The following is a 24,070-nucleotide window of genomic DNA, read 5'->3' as shown; positions in this document are numbered from 1 at the left end:
ACATTGAACTGCACTCGCCCCAGTGCAAAACTATGGGGCAGTGTTCATCTACGATTGATTTCTCATGCCATGTCGGCCTGAGAAATGAACCGCAGCATGCTGTGTTTGGCAGCGAGTCTTGGCTCACACACCCCAATACAAGTCTATGGGTGCATGTAAAATCGCACTGCACTCACATGTCATCCGACTGCAGTGCGATATATGCAGAGACAGGCAGCGGAGATGGAGAAAGTGCACCCCCCCTCTCTTCCGCAGCTGTGATATGATTGCAAGATCGGATCACAGTCACATCACCCTCAGCTTACACTCGCAGCAGAGGGTCATTAGCATATCGCTTACAATTCTCTCACCTCGGAAGCTATTTGCAAGTGGAACCCAGACGTAACTGGGATACTTAAGACCAGCGTTTGGCAATGTTTCATTCCATGTTCCAATAAGTAGAGGATTAGAGAGGGCTCCATTGTGACCCCTACACTATTCAAACCTTTCCAGAGTGTGAGCTACAGACCTCCACTCTAGTAATTAATGGGAGTCCCAGCAGTCATAGATTTATCATTTATCCTGTGAACAAATAATGTATTTTTTTCAAGGGATAACTCCTTTAAATTTATCAGGATTTGACCTTTATCCAAAGTCTTGTAGACAAATCACTATAAAGCGGGGGTCACACGAATGTATGAAACATGGGTCCGATTTTCATCCAGAAAAGTAGGACAATTTTTTTTCTCACTTGTCATCCATGTGTAATCCGTTTATTTTCTCAGCAGCCATTAATCATTTCCAGTACCATTTACAGTGTTCTGTGCTACAGAATAGTAATGTATCCATAAAAATGGGTACCATTTGGGTGGTCAATATGGCATCCGATTTTTTTTTTTTTTTTCTCTCCCATTCATAGACTTCAATAGGTGAGTTTCATCTAATTTACGGTATGTGTCCACTTGTAGGATGCTACGATTTTTTTTTTCCTACTGAATACAGCAGAGAAAAAAATCCCAGATGTGCACTGTCCCATTGAATAATCTGGATCTAAGTGCAGTACTGTATCTTTTTTTTTTTTTTTTTTTATTATTGTATTGCACTCGTCTGATTTATATGTTAGTGTAAGCGAGCCCTTAGGCTATGTTCCCATGCAGCATTTTTTTCTGCCGGCAAAACCTGCTCTCTTGGCAGTAAAAACACAGCATTCGAAATGCAGGTGTGACAGTTTTGTTGCCCTTTTTGTAGCTATTTAGTTTAGTTGCTTTTTTTTTTTTTTTTTTATCCAGAAGACACGTGTGATTAATCTTCTTTAATTTTTATTTTCACTGCCCATCGCTATAAAATTCTGTGAAGCACCCGGTGGGTTCAAGGTGCTCACCACACATCTAGATAAGTTCCTTTTAGGGATCTAGTTTCCAAAATGGGGTCACTTGTGGGGGATTTCTACTGTTTATGTACATCGGGGGGTTTTCCAAACGCATCAAGATGTAGGCTATCAAATTCAGTCAATTTTGCGTTGCAAAAGTCAAATGGGGCTCCTGCCCTGCTGTGCGGCCAAACAGTTGATTTACACCCCATATGGGTTATCAGCGTACTCAGGAGAAATTGCACCTCAAATTGTATGAAGCACTTTCTCCTGTTACTCTTGTGAAAATGCAAATCTTGAGGCTAAAACAAGAATTTTGTGGGAAAAATAGGATTTGTTTAGTTTCACAGCTCAACGTTATAAAATTTTATGAAGCATCTGGTGGTTCAAGGTGTTCACCAGACATTTAATTGAATTCTTTGAGGGGTCTAGTTTCCAAAATGGGGTCCCTTGTTGTGGGTTTACACTGTTTAGGCACCTCAGGTGGTCTCCAAATGGGACATGGCATCCGCTATCGATTCCAGCCAATTTTGTGTTTCAAAATCGAAATGGCGCTCCATCCCTTCCGAGCCCTGCTATGCTCCAAAACAGTGGATTTCCACCACATGTGAGGTATCAACATATTCAGGAGAAATTTCACAACCAATTTTACTATGCATTTTACTCTTGTGAAAATGCAAAATTTGGGGCTAAATCAACATTTTTATTGGAAAAATTAAAATTTTCATGTTTTTCTTCCACATTGCTTTAGTTCTTGTGAAGCAATTGAAGGGTTAATGAATGTATTGGATGTAGCTATGAGCAGTTTGAAGGGGGGCAGTTTTTACAATGGTGTCACTTTTGGGTATCTTTTGTCACCTAGGCCTCTCAAAGTTACTTCAAATGTGATGTGGTCTCTAAAAAAAAATGGTTTTGTAAACCTTGTTAGTTTATGAGCAATTTCTCATTTTTCTATTAACCCTTCTAACTTCCTAAAAAAATGATGTTTCAAAAATGGTGCGTATGTAAACTTTGGTTTGAGAGCATAAAAATTAAAAGTTTGAAAATTACTACATTTTCCAAATTTTCACCAATATTTTCACAAATAAAAGCAAAAATTATTGTCCTAAATTTACCACTATCGGGAAGTACAATATGTCACAAAAAAAAAAAAAAAAAAAGGTCAGAATCACCGGGATCCGTTGAAGTGTTTGAGAGTTATAACCTCATAAAGCAACACTGGTCAGGATTGAAAAAAAAAGGACGTGGTCAAGAAGGTGAAAATGGGCTTGGGGGGGGTTAAAACGCATTCAATTGTAGAAATGATCATTATTCCAAGTACCATTCATCATAATCAACTTTATTTTTTTTATATTCATGGGAAACCCCTCTACTTCTGCAGAGAATGAACTGTAGAAGGTTGTCTACATCCTTATTGTTAGGCTAAAAGTGATAAAAAATGAAGTTTAAAAGGGGTTGTCCTATGAACTCATCCCCTTTAATTCAAAGGATGGGGGTTCTACGCTTGGGACCCCACGCTAAAGTGGAACGCCATTAACAAGCAACAGCTCTTACTTGCTGAATGTCGGCCATGTAGTGCTAAATTTCCCCAGCAGGACCAAGTGCAGGGGAATGACCTGGCTGTCAGTGGTGACTTGAGGTCTTTGGAGACTATCGTGACTAGAAGTTGTTATATGAAAGAGGTTCTCTATGTAGTTGAAGTGTTTTTTAGGATTTTCATGTATTTTATCCCATTGGATGAATTTGTAACCATAAAATTATAATTCCTCAACTAGTGATTCCCTAATATAATGTTTTACAAATAGTTGTCTTCCACTAGTCCTGAATTTCCAGGTTTCCGGCTGTTTTCACCAGCACGCTGCTTTTGCAAGAAGTCTGTAGTCTGCCAATAGAGCTCAGTCTACAGGCTGCCATAAAACAGTCAGATTCTGATCACATTTGTTATTCCCTACATCAATAACGTGTGCGTTACTAAAACAATGACAATGTATCAAAACCTGTACTTTCTCTGTGCAAGTAAATGGTGATCTGTATATTTACTGTATGTAACATGTACAATATTTGTATATTTCAGCCTCCATCTGCTCTTCACGAGGGGTGAGCTCCTGCCAGAAATGCCTAGCCGTCAGTCCTGTGTGTGCTTGGTGTTCACAGGAGGTAGGTTCTTCTGTAGATTGTCAGCTCACTTGGTAAGATTGGGTTTAACGGTTATCTAGAAGCATAGGACTATGGTAGAGAATATTGCACGATGGTAATAGTATTTTCTGCAGTTATTTGGAAGAATCCTTGCAGCCCTCCCTCCCTTACCCCAGCGCTGCTCTGTAGATCCTTCCCGCTTTCACTCACCCTCCTAATAAGGCAATGTTTCCCTCAGCTCATGCTACACGTGGGGCTGTGTCTCCCAGACAGATGTAACAGAGAAAAGCCTGACAGCTTGCCAGGTCCCCACCCTCGGCTCCTCCAGCACATCTAACATCTGGGAATCCTTGTACTTGGAGCTGAAGCTTCTACTGAACGACTTATTGGTTTATATGTTTAAGTCATTCCTTACATATTCTGTAACCGCTGGGGAGAAGTAGTAGAACCAGCTGGACTTACAGGGTTTCTCCACCAGAAAATCCCTAACAATCCATTTCAAGAGGATATTTTACTGGATTTTATATAAACTTAACCAGAGTACCTCCTCCAATTGGTGCTGCTCCTCTGATTCTAAAACAGTTTTACTTTTTCTTCTGCACACCTAAGTTCCAAAGTTATGCCTCCTGCTAATAAAGATGCAAATTCTCCCTTCAACCAACTGAGCATGTGCAGAGCTTCTCTGTGGGCTGGGCTGCATTTTGATTGGACAAGGTCAGAGGAGACAAAGGCAACACCCACGTAGAAGATCTGTGGTATACACCTAGATGGTTGAAGGCAAAATTTGCATCTTTATTTCCATGGGGTATAACTTTTGAATGGAGGGGCACAAAAGAAAAAGGAAAAACTGTTCCAGAATCAACGAGACTGCACCAATTGGACAAGGTACTCAGTTTAAATTTTTTAAAAAATCAGTGAAAGGTCCTCTTTTTAAGAGCTTTTTCAGGCCAGGTTTTACTAATACATAAGAATAAACACCCCACTAACCCCTCTTTAGTTACAGAGGGCCCATCACTTGCCACAAATAAGTAATTTTTTTTACCTGGTCTAATGACTCTTCTGAATACAGCATTGTTTTTCATTTTTTCAATGCGTCTCCATTTCTCAGATATTGCTTCATCTTCCTTGTATCTAAGGGGTACTTTGCACACTACGACATCGCAGGTGCGATGTCGGTGGGGTGATGTCGAAAGTGACGCACTTCCTGCGTCGCTCTCGACATCGTAGTGTGTAAATCCTAGATGATACGATTAACGAGCTCAAAAGCGTCGTAATCGTATCATCGGTGTAGCGTCGGCGAATTCCATAATTACGCTGACGCGACGGTCCGATGTTGTTCCTCGTTCCTGTGGCAGCACACATCGCTGTGTGTGAAGCCGCAGGAGCGAGGCACATCTCCTACCTCGTCACCGCGGCTCCCGTCGGCTATGCAGAAGGAAGGAGGTGGGCAGGATGTTTACATCCCACTCATCTCCGCCCCTCCGCTCCTATTGGCCGCCTGCCGTGTGACGTCACAGTGACGTCGCACGACCCGCCCCCTTAATAAGGAGGCGGTTCGCCGGCCAGAGCGACGTCGCATGGCAGATGAGTGTATGTGAAGCAGCCGTAGTGATAATATTCGCTACGGCAGCTATCACAATGATATCGCAGCTGCGACAGGGGTGGGGACTATCGCACTCGGCATCGCAGCATCGGCTTGTGATGTCGCAGCGTGCAAAGTACCCCTAAGTCTTGTTAAAAAAGTGGGCTTGGACCACAATTCTTCTCTTTGGGCATCTTCTTCAGTAGGTTCCTATGTAGGGAAGAAGGGGCTATATCTCAGGAATGGAGAGGAGGATTAACCAAAGAAAACACCAGATTCAGATGAACAGAAGCATTTACACCAGGTAAAAAAAAAATTACATATTTATGGCAAGTGACAGGTCCTCTTTAAGTCAAGCTACAGCCTACTACCAGACTTAACTCTCTGCAATGGTAGAGTGAAGTCAAGAAAGGGTCTCCATTTATATGATTGAGAAAATATGGCCGCAATATGAGAATCAGCATTCACGGTTTTCTATGAAAGCATAGAGAGCAGCATGACATCTGTGTCATTATTGACCTTAGGTGAATCACCAGTCAAAAATGTTGTAAGAAGCTCAAAAGTGGGTTGGCCACAACAGAAAGTGATTGCAAAGACTGTCTTTTGCTCTGGAGAACCTATCCTGTCCTGCATTATACATACAACAAATTGATTTTAATGATCACTGTGTAAGGGTTATTAAAAAAAAAAATAAAAAAAAAAAGTACTAAATGCTGGGGGTCCAACTGCTGGGATCTTTCACAGTCTCCCTATAGGGGTTCTGGAGTCCAGGAATAGATTAGAGGTGTGACTACTCAACTCCTGCTACTGAGCCTGAAGAAGAGACCTGAGTAGTCAGAAAGCTTGCTATATAATACCATCTGTTCAGTTAGCCATTGAAAAGTATCAACCATTGAAGACTCTCCGTTCTTTTAAACATTTTTTATTTTACCATTTATTATATATGTCAAGCATAAACACCTCTGCTCCATTCAAGATCTGTTCAAAGCCAGACGTCTGGCGACAAGTGCTCTGATTATGGGGGTCCCAACATTGTACCCCAGGAATCACTATGTTATCCCTGGTCATATGGATAGGGGATAACGTAATGTTTTGGTAATAAACTTTTTAATGTATTGAGTCATGAAACAATCAGAATCTTTTATTGCTATGTATGAGTTTCTCACCTTCGGGCAGATATGAGCTATACTTGTATTACATCTGAATCGCCGCAATGTACTACTATACATAACACTTTGCAAGTGAAATGCTTTGGTGACCACTGGTACTCATCAGTGGTAGTGATGGAGGGAAGTTGGTGACTTACAAACTAGGTTTTACCACAAATTGTATCCGATTAATGAGATTCCAAGCAAATAGATTTGGTGGTCAGTTTGTCGTATTGGGACCCGAGTAATAGGTAGGAATGGTCAAAAAGTGGACATCCCCTTTCAATTGTAATTAATGAATGAATTTTACTATTGCATCCATTTTGCCCAACGTACAATATAATGTCATGGCCAAAAGTGTTGGCCCTCTTGAAATTGTTCCAGAAAATTAAGTATTTCTCCAAGAAAATTATTGCAATTACACATGTTTTGTTATACACATGTTTATTTCCTTTGTGTTTATTGAAACAACACACAAAAACGGAGAATAAAAGGCAAATTAGACATCACTTCACACAAAAGTCCAAAAATGGGCCAGACAAACATTGTTGGCACCCTTAACTTAAGATTTGGTTCCACACTCTTTGGAATAAATAACCGCAATCAATCACTTCCTATAACCATCAGCAAACTTCTTGTACCTCTCAACTGGAATTTTGGTCCAGGTCTCTCATATTTGAAGGGCACCTTCTCTCAACAGCAATTATAAGATCTCTCCAGAGGTGTTCAATGGGATATAGATCCGGACTCCTTGCTGCCACTTCATAACTCTTCAGCACTTTATTTCCATCCATTTCTGGGTGCTTCGTAAAGTATGTTTGGGGTCAGTGTCCTGCTGGTAGAACTATGACCTAGGACACAAACCCAGCTTTCTGACACTGGGAACTACATTACGATCAAAAATCCTTTGGTAATCTTCAGATTTTACTATGTCTTGCACACAGTGAAGGCACCCAGTGACAAAAACAGCAAAAACAAATTCCCAAAACCTCTTTGAACCTCTACCATATGTGACTGTAGGTACTGTGTACTTTTCTTTATAGGCCTCATTATGTCTTCGGTAAACCGTAGAATGATGTGCTTTACCAAAACGTTCTATCTTGGTCTCATCTGTCTAAAAGACACTTTCCAAGAAGGATTTTGGCTTTCTCATGTTCATTTTGGCAACCTGTAGTCTAGCTTTTTTATGTCTCTGGCAGCAATGGAGTCCTCCTGAGTCTCCTGCCATAGCAGTTCAATTCATTCAAATTTTGAAGGATAGTTCATGCTGACACTGATGCACCCGAAGTCTGCAGGACAGCTTGAATTTCTTTGGAACTTCATTGGGGCTGCTTATCCACCATCTGGACTATCCTGCGTTGCAACCTATCATCAGTTTTTTTTCTGCTGTCCACGACCAGGGAGATTAGCTACAGTGCCATGGTTTGTAAACTTCTAAATTATGTTGCGCACTGTGGACAAAGGAACATCAAGATCTCTGGAGATGGACTTGTAATCTTGAGTTTGTTGATATTTTTCAACAACTTTGGTTCTCAAGTCCTCAGACAGTTCTCTTCTCCTTCCATTCTCCATGCTTTGTGTGGCACACACAGACACACAATGCAAAAAAATGAGTCAACTTCTCCCATTTGTATCTGGTTTCAAGTGTGATTTTCCTATTGTTCACACCTGTTATTTACCACAGGTGACTTTGAACGAGCATCGCATGCTTAAAACAAAGCTGTTTACCCATAAAATTGGAAAGGTGCCAAAAATGTTGTCCGGACCATTTTTGTAGTTTTTGTGTAATTATATCCAATGTTTTCTTGTGTTGTTGCAATACACAAAAAAAAAAATAAATGTATAACAAAACATATGTCGATGCAATATTTTATGGGAGAAATACTTAATTTTCTGGAACAATTTCAATGGTGCCAACACTTTTGGCCATGACCGTATACCGATGTATAATAAGAGTATGTGGAACTTTTTTTCCATCTTTTCCTAGTTTCTTTAACTTCTTTTTGCGTTGTCTACAGCAGTGGGTTTTTAACTTTTTTTTATTTTTACATTAAATAGTGATCGGCTTCCAATTTTAAGTCTTTTGAAACCTGCAGCAGTTAACAGAAGCTCAAAACACTGAACGTATGAACAGCAAATATTTTTTTCATTACGTTGCATATGTTGATTCTTTGTAGCATTTAAGGTCTTTTCAGGTAGGTTTTGGTGCAGATCCACGTGAAAAAAGACACTATGCCCATAACTAATTGTAATATTTCCGCTTTTTACAAAATAATATATTATTTGCTGCAAAGTGGCTAAACCACAAACCACAAATTCCAATAATATGTTTTGTACTTCCATATTTGACATTCAGCTGTGTGGAAAGCTTATGTCACATCATCATTTTTTTAATCAGAGATTCACAGGAATCATTTGATGTTTGGTTACAATGTAGATTGGGATTTAAGGCCCCCATGTGACACGTCATATCCATTCCTCATGTGAATCACTTCATTGTCTTGAGGGTCAGATATAACTGGGTTCACATGGGGACAGTGACTGCATTTATAATGGTTTTTCCCATTTTTTTAAAGGGCAGGATATAATAAAATAGAAGCTAGTACTGATCTCTATTTATAACCACTCGTAGTAATGATTGTAAAACGTTAATGAAGTCAGTGGAGAAAAATGACTATAAAGCCACCATCGATAGTCCATGTTATGGTTGAACGATATCTCAATGGTCCATAGTGCACTACTAAATCAGGGGAATTGGGGCATTTATAATCCTCCAGTGATTTACTTGTAATTTCTTTTTGCAATTTTATATGTAAACCATCGCACTAAATACCCTATAGCACTTATATACCTTCCTGTATAGACAGTACAGCAGCATGTGTCTGTATTAATGGCAGCTGCAACAAATGGAAACTGTCATACTTTATTACATTCTCCAGAAAGTAATGGACTACAGCCCCTCCAGAGACAAAGGAATGACAAGGCACATTCATGAAGAACCTTATCTGTGTATAAAGTCTTGTTAAACTATCCTGCCTTTTTCTGACCTCCAGCAGTACAGCAGGGCTACAATTAAAGTGGCTGTTTCCTACTTTAAAAGTTAAAGGGTTATTACTGAAAAAAAGCAAGTTATCCCCTTCGGACCTCCAAGGATCCCAAACTGGGGGCTATGGAACCTCTAGAAGGGGGTCAAATTGGTTATATTATAGACTGGATCTGGAAAGGAGGTTCAGTGAGCATGTGTGGCATCTTGTCTATTGTCTATAGGACTGCCAAACTGGTGTTTGCTTTGGCCTCAGCTTTGTCCGGCAGTCCCATAGACTATAAATAGAGTAGAGGCTGCATTCAGCATGGGGCTGCAGAGCCCTGTTCTTGGTTTTTCAGAGACCCAATCTCAATTTCCTTTTAGGTCCTATTTTATTGTACTCACTTATATAGCTCTATTAATTCTACAGCGCTTTACAGATGTGATCATCTTGGGCTCACAATCTAAATTCCCTATCAGTATGTCTTTAGACTGTGGGAGGAAACATATCTGGAGGAAACCCACACAAACATGGGGAAAACATACAAACTCTCCTTAGTGGGGTTTGAAATTTCACTGAATATGACATGTAGTCAAAAGGGAATATTTCTGTCAAAAATTCACAGGATATTCCCAAATATATAAATTTTATTAAGTAGAAAATTGCCAACTAGTATCACACAAAGGTACTACTCCCAGCAGAGGCGAATACCCCAAATTGAACGACGCCAGGGTAGGAGCCCTGGTGCCTTTGGCTAGGCGGCAGATGACGGTCTCCGTCTGCAGGAGCTAGGAAGACGGCTCGGTGGAACCGAGGTGGACCGGGACAGGGTAGTGGCCCGCCGGTACCGACCCGGGGAACCGACTCGGAAACTGGAGCACACAGGGGGGTACTCAGACCCTGAAGCCAAGTCTAGAAGCTACTGGAACTGGTTAATTCACTGATTGAGGCCAGGACTAAAGGTCCTGTCCCACCCAAAGTCCCTATTAGAAGACAACAGCCCACCGAGGGGGATAGAAGGCCACTGCCAGGGCTCAGAGATCCCATGGGCCAGCGTCTGCGGGCAAGGGCTCCTTAGGTCACATCCAGCTGGGAGCGGACTCCTGAAGTTGCAAGCACAGGCAGTCCACCATTACACAAAGGTGCAGGAGAAAGACAGAGGCCACCAGCCGGGTGGGAGACCAGAACGCAGCTGGCTGCGGGCATCGACCACCATCACCTTGGTTTACTAGAGACTCGTGTGTTTCCTTCAATAGTGAGTACACCAGCATCCTGCGGTCACCCATCTCCCTGCACCAATCCCCAACGGGTCTCGGGGTCAACATCCCTGCCCAGGAGGGGTTAAAAACTTGCTGCATAACATCTTCCCCGGGTGCCCCGTCACTGCAGCTGTGGTGTCCAACCTCACCACATACCGTGGGTGGCGTCACGAACTTAATACGGCTCAGCCCGTACATATACGTCCTACATCCACCACTACAAACCCCCCTTTTTGATCGAAGTGACCGCGAGACCCCCGGGTCCGGAGACCCTCGAGCCACCCACAGAAGTTCCAGATCCCAGCAAGGGCGGTATATATATATATATATATATATATATATATATATATATATATAATATATATATCTTATCTCACCCTGCAACCATTATGTTTAACATTTTATAGTAGTGGGTAAGCTTTTTAATTCACCTGTCTCTTAAGATCTTGAGATGCCTCTGCCAGCTAAATCCCAGTCTACACAGCTCAGCAAACAAGTAACTTATGGAAACAATAAAATATCCTTGATTATTATGGCGTTCATTTTGTCAATCTCAATTGAGCCACTATTATTCTGGTTTACTGTCTTTGACCTACAAAGTATACTGGTATAATATGGTAGTTTACAGAGCATTGCTTTAAATCTATGGTTCACATTGGTCTTAAAAACCAGAATGAAATTTCAATGTTGTCTGTGGGGCCCATCCCACCGTCTTCACTTCTTCCTGCCTGTTCACTTATATAGCTGCAGGTTATCTAGTTTACAAGCCTGCAACTGCTCAGATCAGTGGTAGATAGAGATTTCTGAGCCAGAACACGAGAGGGTGGGTCCCTGCTGCCTGCGGGTAGTAAAGTTATGTGTCAGTCAGGTAACACATGTACATGCTTCTTGTTCTTCAGTCTTGCCTATTCTGCTCTATTAAACTTCTATATCGATACTTATGTGGGAATAGTAGCAACATTTATAGTAGATGTTAGAATGAATCATGAGGCATTCAGGCGACGAGTAATGGCCTGGTAGGACATTAGCTCAGAGGGTACATGACGTTATGTATTACTTGGCCTGCAAAGAAAAACTTCCTGTCTCATAACACAGACAAGTATAAATACACATACTGATTCACAGACACATATACACCACATGATGTATGAAATATACAAACACATGGATCACCCACCAAACAGGAGTACGACCAAAAATTCCAGTTTGCATGAGAATAAGGGGGCATGGAACCTGCTTGTTAGATGAAACCATGAGTAACTTTTTATCTTTGCGCAAAAAACATTAATCACATCAAATATTATTTAAAAAAAATACATAGTACAAGTATATATAATTTTCTGTCACCCTCTTCTGTCATTGTCAAAAAAAATGTAGGAAAACTGGGTGACAAACACAGCAAGCACCAATAAAGGTGGCTGTCACATAGCTACACTATTCAAGACTCATAAATTACAGATCTGCCTTATTGACACACTGGGATGTATTACTGCACAAACTGGCTGTCACGAGTATGTCGCGTCTGCAAATTACATATTGTACTGGAGTTGATTTACTTTCAGTTGATGTTGAAAGGGTTAAGGACTCTTTCCCTTCTGGCTGAGATTATTCATAGCCTTATTACAGCTGCAGTATCTTGTCTTTACACTCTTCCGTTATATTTACCCATTCCTGGCTTTACTCCATGCCCGTGATGGAATCTCTATACTGACTACTTTTAGGCTATGTGCGCACTAGAAAAGTGATTTTTCTCAAGAAAATTTCTTGAGAAACTTATGGGAGTTGAAGATTACCGCATCTGCATTAAAAAAACTCACCAAAACCACGGGACAAATGCATGCGGTTTTGCCGTGTTTTTGGTGCGTTTTTGCCGCGGTTTTTCCGCAGATTGGTCCTTGCGTTTTTTTTATGCTGTAATTTAATAAAAAAGAAATTGACATATAAAATAACCTCAAGCAAATGTGAGACAATGGATGTACAAACATATAGGTAAATAATACATGGATAGATAGCTAGATAATCAATAGATAGATAAATGAATAGATAGATAATGGATAGATAGATAATTGGATCGATAGATAAGGGATAGATAGATAAATGGATAGATAAATGGATAGATAGATAAATGGATGGATAGATAGATAGATAATGGTTTGATGGATTACAGCTTTTATTTGTGATGTATGTGTTTTTTTTCCCCCCCACAGTATTTGTGATAGAGCAGTGACACTATGGGACCTCGGATCTGAGATCTCACAGGATCACTGCCGGCCGGTGACGTCACGCTATTACCGCTGACGAGGTCGTGTGAGGACACACAAGTTCTCGCTAGCGGTAATGTGATCAACGTGGGAAATGTCCTGGAGTTACCCGTGCAGCCTTGTACATGGAGCTGCATTGAGCACTCTGTCTCAGACATCGTTGGACATCCTGTTTTGGACTACGTCGGACCTGGATGTTTGGGGGCGTTAATAAAGGGGTGAAAGAGGGGGCTGTGTTTTATTTCAAATAAAGGCTTTTCGGTGTGTGTGTTTATTTACTATCACTGACAGATTAGTGATGGCATGTCATAGACGCTGCCATTACTAATTGTGGACTTAGCGGCAGCTATGGGCTGCCGTTAACTCATTCATTACCCCGTTGCCACCGCATCACCGCAATCGGGAAGGGCCGGTGACACGCCGGGACTGTGGCATCTGATGGATGCGATAGTCTCGGGGCAGCGCTGGCTGATATTCTTGGCTGTGGGAGGGAGGGAGCAATAACCATGGCCCTCGCCCTCCCCAGCCTGTGAATACCAGCCCCCCGCTGTGTGTTTACCTTGGTCGGGCGGTAAAAATATAGCGGAGCTCACGCTTTTTTTTTTTTTTTATTTTTTAGATGTAGATTATGTGTCCATGTATTATATATCTACCGTGTTTCCCCGAAAGTAAGGCCCTGTCTTACATTAATTTTACCCCCAAAAGTCCCACCCTGCCTTACTTTCGGGGGAGGCCTTACATTGGAAAAAAAAATAGCACCCCATCCTCCCCCCTGCAGCCTCCCCATTGTTTGAAAGTCCGGCATCCACCCCATCCTCCCCCCTGCAGCCTCCCCATTGTTTGAAAGTCCGGCATCCACCCCATCCTCCCCCCTGCAGCCTCCCCATTGTTTGAGAGTCCGGCATCCACCCCATCCTCCCCCCTGCAGCCTCCCCATTGTTTGAGAGTCCGGCATCCACCCCATCCTCCCCCCTGCAGCCTCCCCATTGTTTGAGAGTCCGGCATCCACCCCATCCTCCCCCCTGCAGCCTCCCCATACAGTGGTTCTGCCCCCCACTCTGCCACCACACACACTGACACATACGGTACCGGTACAGCCCCACACGGCACCCACACACATATCGTACCGGTACCGTACACACACACTGACACATACAGCCCCACACGGCACCCACACACATATCGTACCGGTACCGTACACACACACACACACACTGACACATACAGCCCCATACGGCACCCATACACATACCGTACACACACACGTGTAACTTACCGTTACTTTCCTTCTGTTTCGATCTCCTCTGCGGTGCCGGGCTGACGATTCGGATGTCGGGGACGCTGGACCAATCGGAGCGAGCCTGCAGGCGGTGACGTCGCGGCTGATTCGGCCAATCAGCTGCGAGCCGGCTGACTGGCCAATCACAGCTCGAGCTGATGGCCAGCAGGGAGCCTGTGACGAACAGGCTGATCGGCCAATCAGCATCGAGCAGGAAGGTATCGAGCAGCATCGAGCGGTAAGTTCCTGTACTTTCCCCAGGGCCCCCACCCATATGCGGCCATACTGTCCCCAGTGACCCCACCCATAGGCGGCCTTACATTCCCCGGGCCCCCCCGCTACCCTGCCTTACAATCGGGGGGTGCCCTACATTGGCGGACCCCCCCGAAACCCCCACCCTGCCTTACTTTCGGGGGGGTCCTACTTTCGGGGAAACACGGTATGTATCTGTGTGTGAGTGGGATGTGTGTGTGTTTGGTATCACTTGGCATGACATCACTTTCCTGCAAAATGCAGGGTAGTGATGAACATTACCGCAGGTAAACCGCGGCTATATCGAGGGTGTACCGCACATCATTTGCTACCTGCGGTATACCTACGGTATTTTGCGATTACATTACAGTGAAATACCGCAGGTACCTGCGGAAAAGAAGTGACATGCACATTTTCTCAAGAAATTTTCTCAAGAAATTCTGCAGAAAGATTGTTCTTGAGAAAAAAACGCAGTGTGCGCACAGCTATTTTTTTTCCCATAGGTTTTGCTGGGAAATGTCTGCAGAAAGGTTACATACATTTCTCAAGAAATTTCTGCAGCAAAACCGCAGGTAAAAACGCAGTGTGTGCAGAAGTCCTTAAGGCGGCAGTCTCTGGAAAAGCTGAGGTGTCGTTTAGTTGCAGCTGATAAGTTTACTGCTGGATAAACTTAGGATTGGTATTTGTTGTGTCTTTCCCCATCCGTTTGTCTTACCTCCCTCGTGTTGTCTTATTGTAGTAGTGGGACTAGTGTGTCACTGCCCCTCTCACTAATAAAGGTAAGTTCAGGGTCAGCGAGGGCCTAGGCACGTGATGGTGCACGGGGCGAAGGACCTGTCCAAGGACGCTAAGAAGTGCAGGGATCAGCCACAAGTGAGTGTCAGGTGTTGATGCCTCTGCCCTTTCCCTATCACAAGGGTCTTCCTTAACCTCATAACGACGGCCGTACGACTTAAAGCGGCGGCAAAACAGGGTACTTATTCTGTTCCGCCGCTTTAAAGCGTCGGGCCGAAAAAACCCTGTAGCGCCCCCCAGCGACCGAAAATCTCGCAGGTTTCAGCTACCGGGGGTAGCTGAGACCCCCAGATTATGAATCGGGGTGTTTTTTTTGGACGCCGATAATGTGATCGCCAGTATACACCGTATACTGACAATCACATAAAAAAAAAAGAAATGGCCAGTAAAACTGATTTCTTTTTCATCTGACGTGATCAAACATGTCAGATGAGAAAGAAATATAAACCCCTAGTGCCCCCAAGGCCCCCGGTACCGGAGAGTCCCCCCCCACCCCTACCCCCCCTCCGGAACAGTCAAAATGGCGCTGAAGCGCACCGAAAACTGCCGCCGCCGCCGGCTATGCATTCATTTCCCTCCGATCTGAAATGATCAAACATTTCAGATCGCAGGGAAATGTCCGCCCCCTCCGGTTCTCCAGAGCCGCCCCCATTCCCCCCTCCGGAGCATGCAAGATGGCGGCGCGCAGCGCACAGTAGCGCGCGGCCGCATTCATCCTGCTCTTTCTGCCGCATGTGACACGTCACATGCGACAGAAAAGTTGTCCCCAGGTCCCGCCAGGTCTCCCGCCGTCACCCCCCGGTCCTCCCCGTTACTTGGCTGCCGCTCCGTCCCCACAATCACTCTGCCTCCCTCTGAAAAGCTGGAGGCGCATGCGCAGACAGCGGCTGTCAGCTGGCTCCCTGCAAGCAGGGACGCTGACCTCGCTGCTGCACATGCTGCTGCACTGTGGACCGGGGGAGGGTGAGTACGGTAATCTGCAGCCACACTCCTCACATGGAGAGCCTGCTGTTCTAGAAAATGGGGGGTACGTTCTGTGAGCGTGCCCCTCATATTCTGGAATCAGGTTACTGCAGGTCACTCTGCCCTAGGTTGGACCGGGGCAGTGTGAGTGCAGTATTCTCAGATTACTGCACCCACACTGCTCATGGAGAGCTTGCTCTTCCAGAAAATGGGGGATACGTTCCCTGAACGTGCCCCCCATATTCTAGAAGGTCCAGAGTCGTCGAGGAACCTCCAAAATGGATTACAGCGACCGGAATTTGTTTATTTTCAATAAATTTGTGAAAGAGGAATGTTTCGGGGAGGTTTTTTTCAAATTTTTTTTTTTTTTTATTTTTTTCTATTACTGACTGGGTTAGTGATGTCTGTATCTGTTTAGATGCCGTGACATCACTAACCCCAGGGCTTGATGCCAGGTGACATTACAGCTGGTATCAACCCTGTATATTACCCCGTTTGCCACCGCACCAGGGCACGGGATGAGCTGGGGCGAAGCGCCAGGATTGGCGCATCTAATGGATGCGCCACTTCTGGGGCGGCTGCGGCCTGCTATTTTTAGTCTGGGAAGAGTCCAATAACCATGGCTCTTCCCACCCTGAGAATACCAGACCCCAGCTGTCCGCTTCACCTTGGCTGGTGATCTAATTTGGGGGGGACCCCACGTTTGTTTGTTTTTAAAAAAAAAAAAACGCCTGGGGAGCCCTCCAAATTGATCACCAGCCAAGGTGAAGCTGTCAGCTGTGGTTTGCAGGCTACAGCTGTCTGCTTTACCCTAGCTGGCTATCAAAAATAGGGGGGACCCCACATCGTTTATTTTAATTATTAATTTTTTGGGGGGGCTAAATACAAGGCTAGGCACCCTTTAGTGCCACATGAAAGGCACTAAAGGGCGCCAGCTTAGAATATGCAGGGGGTCGGACGTTATATTTGTTTGACATCTATCCATTCATCCATTGTAGCATTTTAGGCTGTGCGCCCACGATCAGGGTTTGCAGCGTTTTGGGCGCAGAGTGTTTTCCCTGCGTCCATAACGCTGCGTTGTGCAGTAGAAGCACAGTGGAAGGATTTTTAGAAATCCCGTGCCCACTGTGTTTCTCTTCTCCGCAGCATACACTGACCTGCGGTGCAGCTTCCTGAGCCTCAGCATGTCAATTTATGCTGCGGAGACAAGAGTGTTCTCTGCAGGTAGCATAGAGCTCCACAGCAGCCTGAACCCAAATCGTGGGCATGGGCAGCTGCGTTCTCCCATGGACAACACTCACATCTCTGCAGGAAGGCTGACACTGTGTACCAGACGCCGTGTCGCTGGATCATGGCCACATAGCCTAAAAGTGAGAAATTTGTTGCTACAGCAACATTTTTGTGAAGTACCTGTGGATTCAAAATGCTTACTATACTCCTGAATAAAATCCAGTTTCCAAAATGGTGTCACTTGTGGGGGGTTTCTGCTGTATAGGTACCCAAGGGGCCCTGCAAATGTGACATGGTGCCCACAATTTATTTAAACTTTTCCAGAATTCAAATGGTGCTCCTTCCATTTCAAGCCCTCCCATTTAACCAAACAGAGGTTTTTGGCCACATGTGGGGTATCCCTGTGCTCATAAGACATTGGATAACAACCTGTTGGGTCCACGGTTTGTTGTTGCCTCTTGAAAAAGTAAGAAATATGATACTAAAGCAACATTTTTGTGAAAAAAATGAAAATTTTCAATATGGCAACCTAAGCTTATCAAATTATGTGAAGTACTCTTAGATTCAAACTGCTCAATATACACCTAGATAAAAGCCTTGAGGTGTCTTGTTTCCAGAATGGGGTCACTTTTGGGGGACCTCCACTGTTTAGGCACCTTAGGGGCTTTCCAAATGCAACATAGCGTCCGCTAATGATACCAGCCAATTGTGCAGTCAAATGGCGCTCCTTCCCTTCCGAGCCCTGCTGTGCACCCAAACAGTTGATTTTCATCACACATAAGGTATCAGCATACTCAGGAGAAATTGCACAATAAATCTTATGCTGAATTTTTTCCTTTTACACTTGTAAAAAATAAAAGCTACCTGGTTAAAGTAACAATTTTGTGGTAAAAATGTATTTTTTTTATTTTTGCTGCTCAACATTATAAACTTCTGTGAAGCTCCTGGGGGTTCAGGGTACTCACCAAACATCTAGATAAATTCCTTGTGGGGTCTATATTCCAAAATGTGGCCACATGTTGAGAAGCTTTACTGTATAGGTACCTCAGGGCTCTCCAAATGCAACATGGCGTCCGCTATTGATTCCAGACAATTTTGCAGTCAAATGGCACTCCTTCCCTTCCGAGCCCCGCCGTGTACCCAAACAGTTGATTTCCACCACATATAAGGTATCGCCAAACTCAGGAGAAATTGCACAATAAATTTCATGGTGATTTTTTTTCCTGTTACCCTTGTGAAAAAAAAAAGCTACCTGGTTGAAATAACAATTTTGTGGTAAAATTTTATTTTTTTATTTTCATGGCTCAACGTTATAAAATTCTGCGAAGCACCTGGGGGTTCAGGGTACTCACCAAACATCTAGATAAATTCCTTGAGGTGCCTAGTTTCCAAAATGGGGTCACTTGTGCGGGGTTTCTGCTGTTTAGGTACCATAGGGGACCTCCAAATGCGACATGGTGCCCGCAATCTTTTTCAGCCAAAGTTCCTTTCCAAAATTCAAATATTGTTCCTTCCGTTCCAAGCCCTCCCATTTGTCCAAACAAAGGTTTCAGACCACATGTGAGGTATCACCGCGCTCATAAAAAAGTGGGTAACAAACCTCGAGGTCAAATTTTTGGAATTACCTCTTGAAAAAGTGAGAAAATTGATGCTAAAGCAACATTTTTGAGAAAATTATTACAATTTTCAATATGACAACGTAACGTTAACAAAATCTGTAAAGTACCTGTGGATCCAAAATGCTCACTATACCCCTAGATAGAAGCCTTTAGTGGTCTAGTTACCAAAATGGCGTCACTTGTGAGGGGTTTCTTCTGTTTAGGTACCTTAGCGGACTTGTAAATGCAACATGGTGCCCGCAATCTATTTCTGCCAAATTTGCTTTCCAAAATTCAAATATTGCTCCTTCTGTTCCGAGCCCTCCCATTTGTCCAAACAGAGGTTTCTGACCACATGTGGGGTATCCGTGCGTTCATAAGAAAGTGGGGAACAAGTTTTAGGGGCCATTTTGTTGTGTTATTTCTTCTAAAAGTGAATAAATTTGGGTTAGAGCAACATTTTTAGTTAAAATTTAATTTTTGCTTTTTTTTTCATTCCACATTGCTTTTGTTCAAGTGAAGCACCTGAAGGGTTAATAAACTTCTTGAATGTGGTTTTGAGTACTTTGGGGGGTGCAGTTTTTAGAATGGTGTCACTTTTGAGTATTTTCTGTCATCTAGGCCTATCGAAGTCACTTCAAATGTGATGTGGGGTCCCTAAAAAAATGGTTTTGTAAATTTTGATGTAAAAATGAGAAATCGCTGATAAACTTTGAACTCTTCTAACTTCCTAACAAAAAAAAAAATTTGTGTCCAAAATTGTGCTGATGTAAAGTAGACAAGTGTAAAATGTTATTTATTAACTATTTTATGTCACAGAAATCTCTGGTTTAACGGTATAAAAATTCAAAAGTTGAAAATTGCTAAATTTTCAAAAATTTTGCCAAAATTATTTTTTTTCCATAAATAAACGCAAAAAAATATTGTCCTAAATTTGATACTAACATGAAGTCCAATATGTGACGAAAAAACAATCTTAGAATCACCGGGATCCGTTGAAGCGTTCCTGAGTTTAAACCTCATGAAGTGACACTGGTCAGAATTGCAAAATTTGGTCTGGTCATTAAGGTGAAAATTAGCTCCGTCACTAAGGGGTTAAACATCTCCTTTGGTTTTCCTTCTGTGTTTTTCTGCATGGCGTATGTACCTTGTAGCGGCATGAAACTAGCAGATTTAGCAATAATGTGGTTGTCCATGTTGGACAATCCTTTTTATTTAGAAATCCCTGACAATAATTTAACCACAGGTTGTCTGCTGGCAGAGTACCCCAGGATCCATAATAAATAATTTATTATGTGGGGGGACCAGCCAATATTGTTCAATTATCTTGCAATGTCCTCTCTGGGGGAATAATACATTAGACAATGAACAGGTCCTCCAATGAGATGCTCTTTAAAACTGCTCTGTACTAGAAGTGACAGACAGTAACGAGTATTAAATGGATAGCACCACCAAATAAAAGGGATCAACCAGCGCAAACCAAGACAAATTGGAAAGAAGTGTGCAGAACTAAGAAGACGTGATAGACATGCGCAGAACATCTTCTATTAAAGGGGTTGTTCTGTCAGCGGATGTTGATGAGCTATGCCTAGGATAGGTCATCAATATCAAATCAGTGGACACCCAACACCTCCAACAATCAGCTGTAATTGTGTCTCTTCAAAAGGATAGTGGTACCCAACAGCAGCCACTACACATTGATTGCAGCTGCTTTCCATTCCATGTGTTCACATCCGGCCTCTGCGCGAGCAGTTATCAGCTGATCAGTGGGGGTGCTAGGTGCCAGACCCCCAACAATCTTATATTGATGACCTAATCCTGCGGATACCCCTTGAAAGAGGCTGTCTGATTATTAACTTTATCTAATAGCGAGGGGGGGGGGGAGTCGTATTTTCTGGGCAGAGTAGAATGCACTTTTAAAAATAACTTCTTGCTGAATACGAGCCATACTGTCCTGTCCTGCCCTACGCAAACCGTTAATTGATCTACATGAGAATGGGTAATAATAATATATTCCCCTGTGGTGGCGCTGCAGGGAAATTGAAAAGTTACAATCTGGTTTCCTCACAGATCATAGAGGTGGTGAGCTTACAGTAAGTCATGCTTCTAAAAGTGGTGCGAAATGGGGGGAAAAAAAAAATTTCATCAATATATACTTTAATAAAGTCAAATGGAATTACTGTTAATTTGTAAAGGTGGCCATATGCTAGATGAATGTTGGCCTTACCTGTAAATTTTGTAGATAGTGTGGGGTGTCCTGACTTTCCCCCATGGAAAATGTCAAATGCAAGATGGTTTGGGTATGTCATTATGCTTTTAGCATAGTTGTTTCTTCAGCTATTTTAGTCTTCAATGCCAAATTTGCAATTCTAATTGTTGGGGGATTGGAACGCTCCATGGGACATAAATTAGTTATGTGTCCCGCAATAAAACGTGGCGGGCGTGTTCAGACCTACTGATCTCTGACGCGCAACAAAAAACACTCCACAACTACACCACAAACAAGGGAAACACCAGGAACACAATAACATCGGTGGGCCCTGGCGCTAGTGAGAGTGTAGATGTTCACCTCCTGGCGCTGTATCCTGCACTCCTAGCTAGACCCTAAACAGGCTCCGCACCTGTCGCCAAGCAGGAATACCTGAAGTCCTAAAAAATCTTTACTGTGGGAGTGGGGTGGTACAGCGCATTAGGCCCACCGCTGCACTAATACAAGAGAAGTAAGTAAGACAAGCATGGTAATTACAACCAAACAATGGAGAAGATCCAACTTCATTATGAATCCTCAGCAGCTCCTTCACCAAGGGGGCCAGCATACAAATGGCTTTGTATAGTAAGCAAAGCTTGCTGTGAAACCTAGATATTTGAACACAAGGGGGATGTGGCTAAAGAGCTGCAGCACCTGACCTTAACTGCTGGAGATCTGCTAGCTGAAAAACTGACTACTTTAGAACCAAAAGAAACAAAACAATCATTAAATGCAGAGTCCCATATAAAGATGAGGGGCTCCAATCCTAAGGACTAAGCCACACGGCGAGAAAATCAGTGTGAGTGGAGTGCGATAAAACATCGCATTCCACTTGGACCAATGTTAGCCTGTGTGTCAGCGCACATGAGCGATTTATTTTCTCAGCCCTAGTCGGACCAAGAAAACAATCGCACCATGCTGCAGGTGTAATGCGAGACTCTTTTCTCTTGCACCCATTCAAGTGAAAGGGGTGAGAGAAAAATCGCACTGCACTCGCAGAGAAATCCCTCCTTCCCCTCCTCCGTGCCGGCCCACTCCTCCGCAGCACATGCCCGCCCCTCCGCAGTCCCGGCCCGCCCCCTGCAGCTGAGCTCCGCTCACACAGTCAGACCTCGGTCGCATGGATACTAGCATGACACTCGGCTCCTGCTGTGCTGCCAGCGCGAGCCGAGTGTCATGCGAGCATCGCACTACTGCCCCATGTGGCCCCGGCCTAAAGCTGTCACTAGTCTCCAAAAACAGGGAAACGACCGTGTCATTATGTTTACTGATTTTTATATATTATAAGAGAAATCCACAAATTCATATAATAAAAAGGAAGCAAATAGAGGCAAATTAATAACTGAATTCTTTTTCTTAAGTTTCATACTGTTATCAATTACGGCATCCAATGATGCCTTCATCATTCCTAATCTAAGTGGTGTCTTGAATATCTGCATTTGTCCTTCAGGACTTTGGAAGAGGGGCTTCCCGCTGTGATACAAAGTCCGATCTTCAGGCTAATGGTTGTCTCCCTGAATACATTGAATACCCTGTCAGTGAAATCAGTTTTGCAGCCAACCTGCCACTGAGTAACAAAGGTTCAGGTGGGGAAACTGAGAAGATCACCCAGATGACACCACAGAAGATAGAACTGTTTCTAAGACCAGGTAAGACTTGTGCTATTTTCACGCAACCCATAGTGAAATCGTAGTATGGCATCGGATTTGGATATGATTCAGTGTCGGGAATTCTTAAAGGGGTTGTCAGGTTTCCTCTCTTCTATTGACTACAAACAATGCTTCTTACACCGGAGGACCAGGCTTACCATGCTATATGATTTCAGGTTTAAATCAATGTAAAGTTACATGTGCCTTGCAGGAGTGGTGGATGGAAATAGAGCACTTACTTCCAACGTTCCTCACAGATCACAGCTGATCACAATGGAACTGAGTTGTTTGAGGCCATTTAATCTAAAATAAAGACATTTTTGCTCCAGACAACCTTTTAAATGTTCTTGTATTTCTCTGTCATATTGCATGTCTACTCAAGAGACACTAGGGTGAAACCAGGAACGGACACAGACAGAAAAGGGCCCCTTTGATCGAACAATATATGGACCCTTTGCAGTCCCATAGCTCATCATAATGCAGATTTTGACCTTTTCTTGGAGGTGGTAGCAGCCCCATTACCTCTGTGACCATATGTGGCCACACAGGTGGCTCCAATGGTATGTCTGCCCCTGGGTGAAAAATAGATTACCGGTATATTAGGGAAATTATAAGTAGTGATTTAATAAGTGAACAATAGAAGTTTATAGTCTTTAAAAAAAGAGATATTAATAGCAGATGATGTCATGTTTTCTCTCAGATGATTCTAAGGTGTTCACTGTACAAGTGCGGCAGGTGGAGGACTACCCTGTTGACATCTACTATCTTATGGACTTGTCGTATTCTATGAAGGATGACTTGGAGACTATCCAGACACTAGGCACTAAACTGGCAGAAAGAATGCGTAAAGTTACCAGCAACCTACGCATTGGTTTTGGAGCTTTTGTTGACAAGCCCATGTCACCTTACATGTACATCTCCCCTCCGGAGGTTATTGCCAACCCATGCAAAGAGTAAGTACTCACAGGTCTTTCTCCCTTCTGTTTAGGGCTTTTCCTCCATTTTATTTAAGGAAAAGCAAATGCAGTGTTCTAATACAGCCACATGTAAAAGAATGGCCTCAGGTAAAAAAACAAAAAAAAAATCCCTTAAAGGGAATCTGTCAGGTGATTTTCTAGTACAAAACTAATGGTATCCTGTAATAGGGCTTGGTGAGCTCTTTCGGGTTCAGTAACTTTTATTTCTGTAAGTTTTCCTGTTATCTTGCTGTAAGCCCCAGAGAATTCAGTGATGCTTGCCAGCTAATCAAGTATATGGAAATCCAAACTGATTATACACTGCTCTCAATGCCCACCT

General features: G+C 43.3%; 1 protein-coding gene across 1 annotated transcript in view; it reads left to right on the top strand.

Annotated features, from left to right (window-relative positions):
- Positions 1-24,070, top strand: part of ITGB3 (integrin subunit beta 3) — a 107,867-nt gene that overhangs the window by 4,521 nt on the left and 79,276 nt on the right. Inside the window, exons 2-4 of the mRNA XM_075350291.1 lie at positions 3,423-3,505; positions 22,576-22,774; positions 23,475-23,727. Coding sequence (XP_075206406.1) covers positions 3,423-3,505; positions 22,576-22,774; positions 23,475-23,727 — 535 coding nt within the window. The remainder of the gene's footprint in view (positions 1-3,422; positions 3,506-22,575; positions 22,775-23,474; positions 23,728-24,070) is intronic.

The sequence above is a fragment of the Anomaloglossus baeobatrachus genome, chromosome 5, assembly GCF_048569485.1.
Source record: "Anomaloglossus baeobatrachus isolate aAnoBae1 chromosome 5, aAnoBae1.hap1, whole genome shotgun sequence".
Taxonomy (NCBI): domain Eukaryota; kingdom Metazoa; phylum Chordata; class Amphibia; order Anura; family Aromobatidae; genus Anomaloglossus; species Anomaloglossus baeobatrachus.
This window is presented reverse-complemented; position numbering and strand designations above follow the sequence as displayed.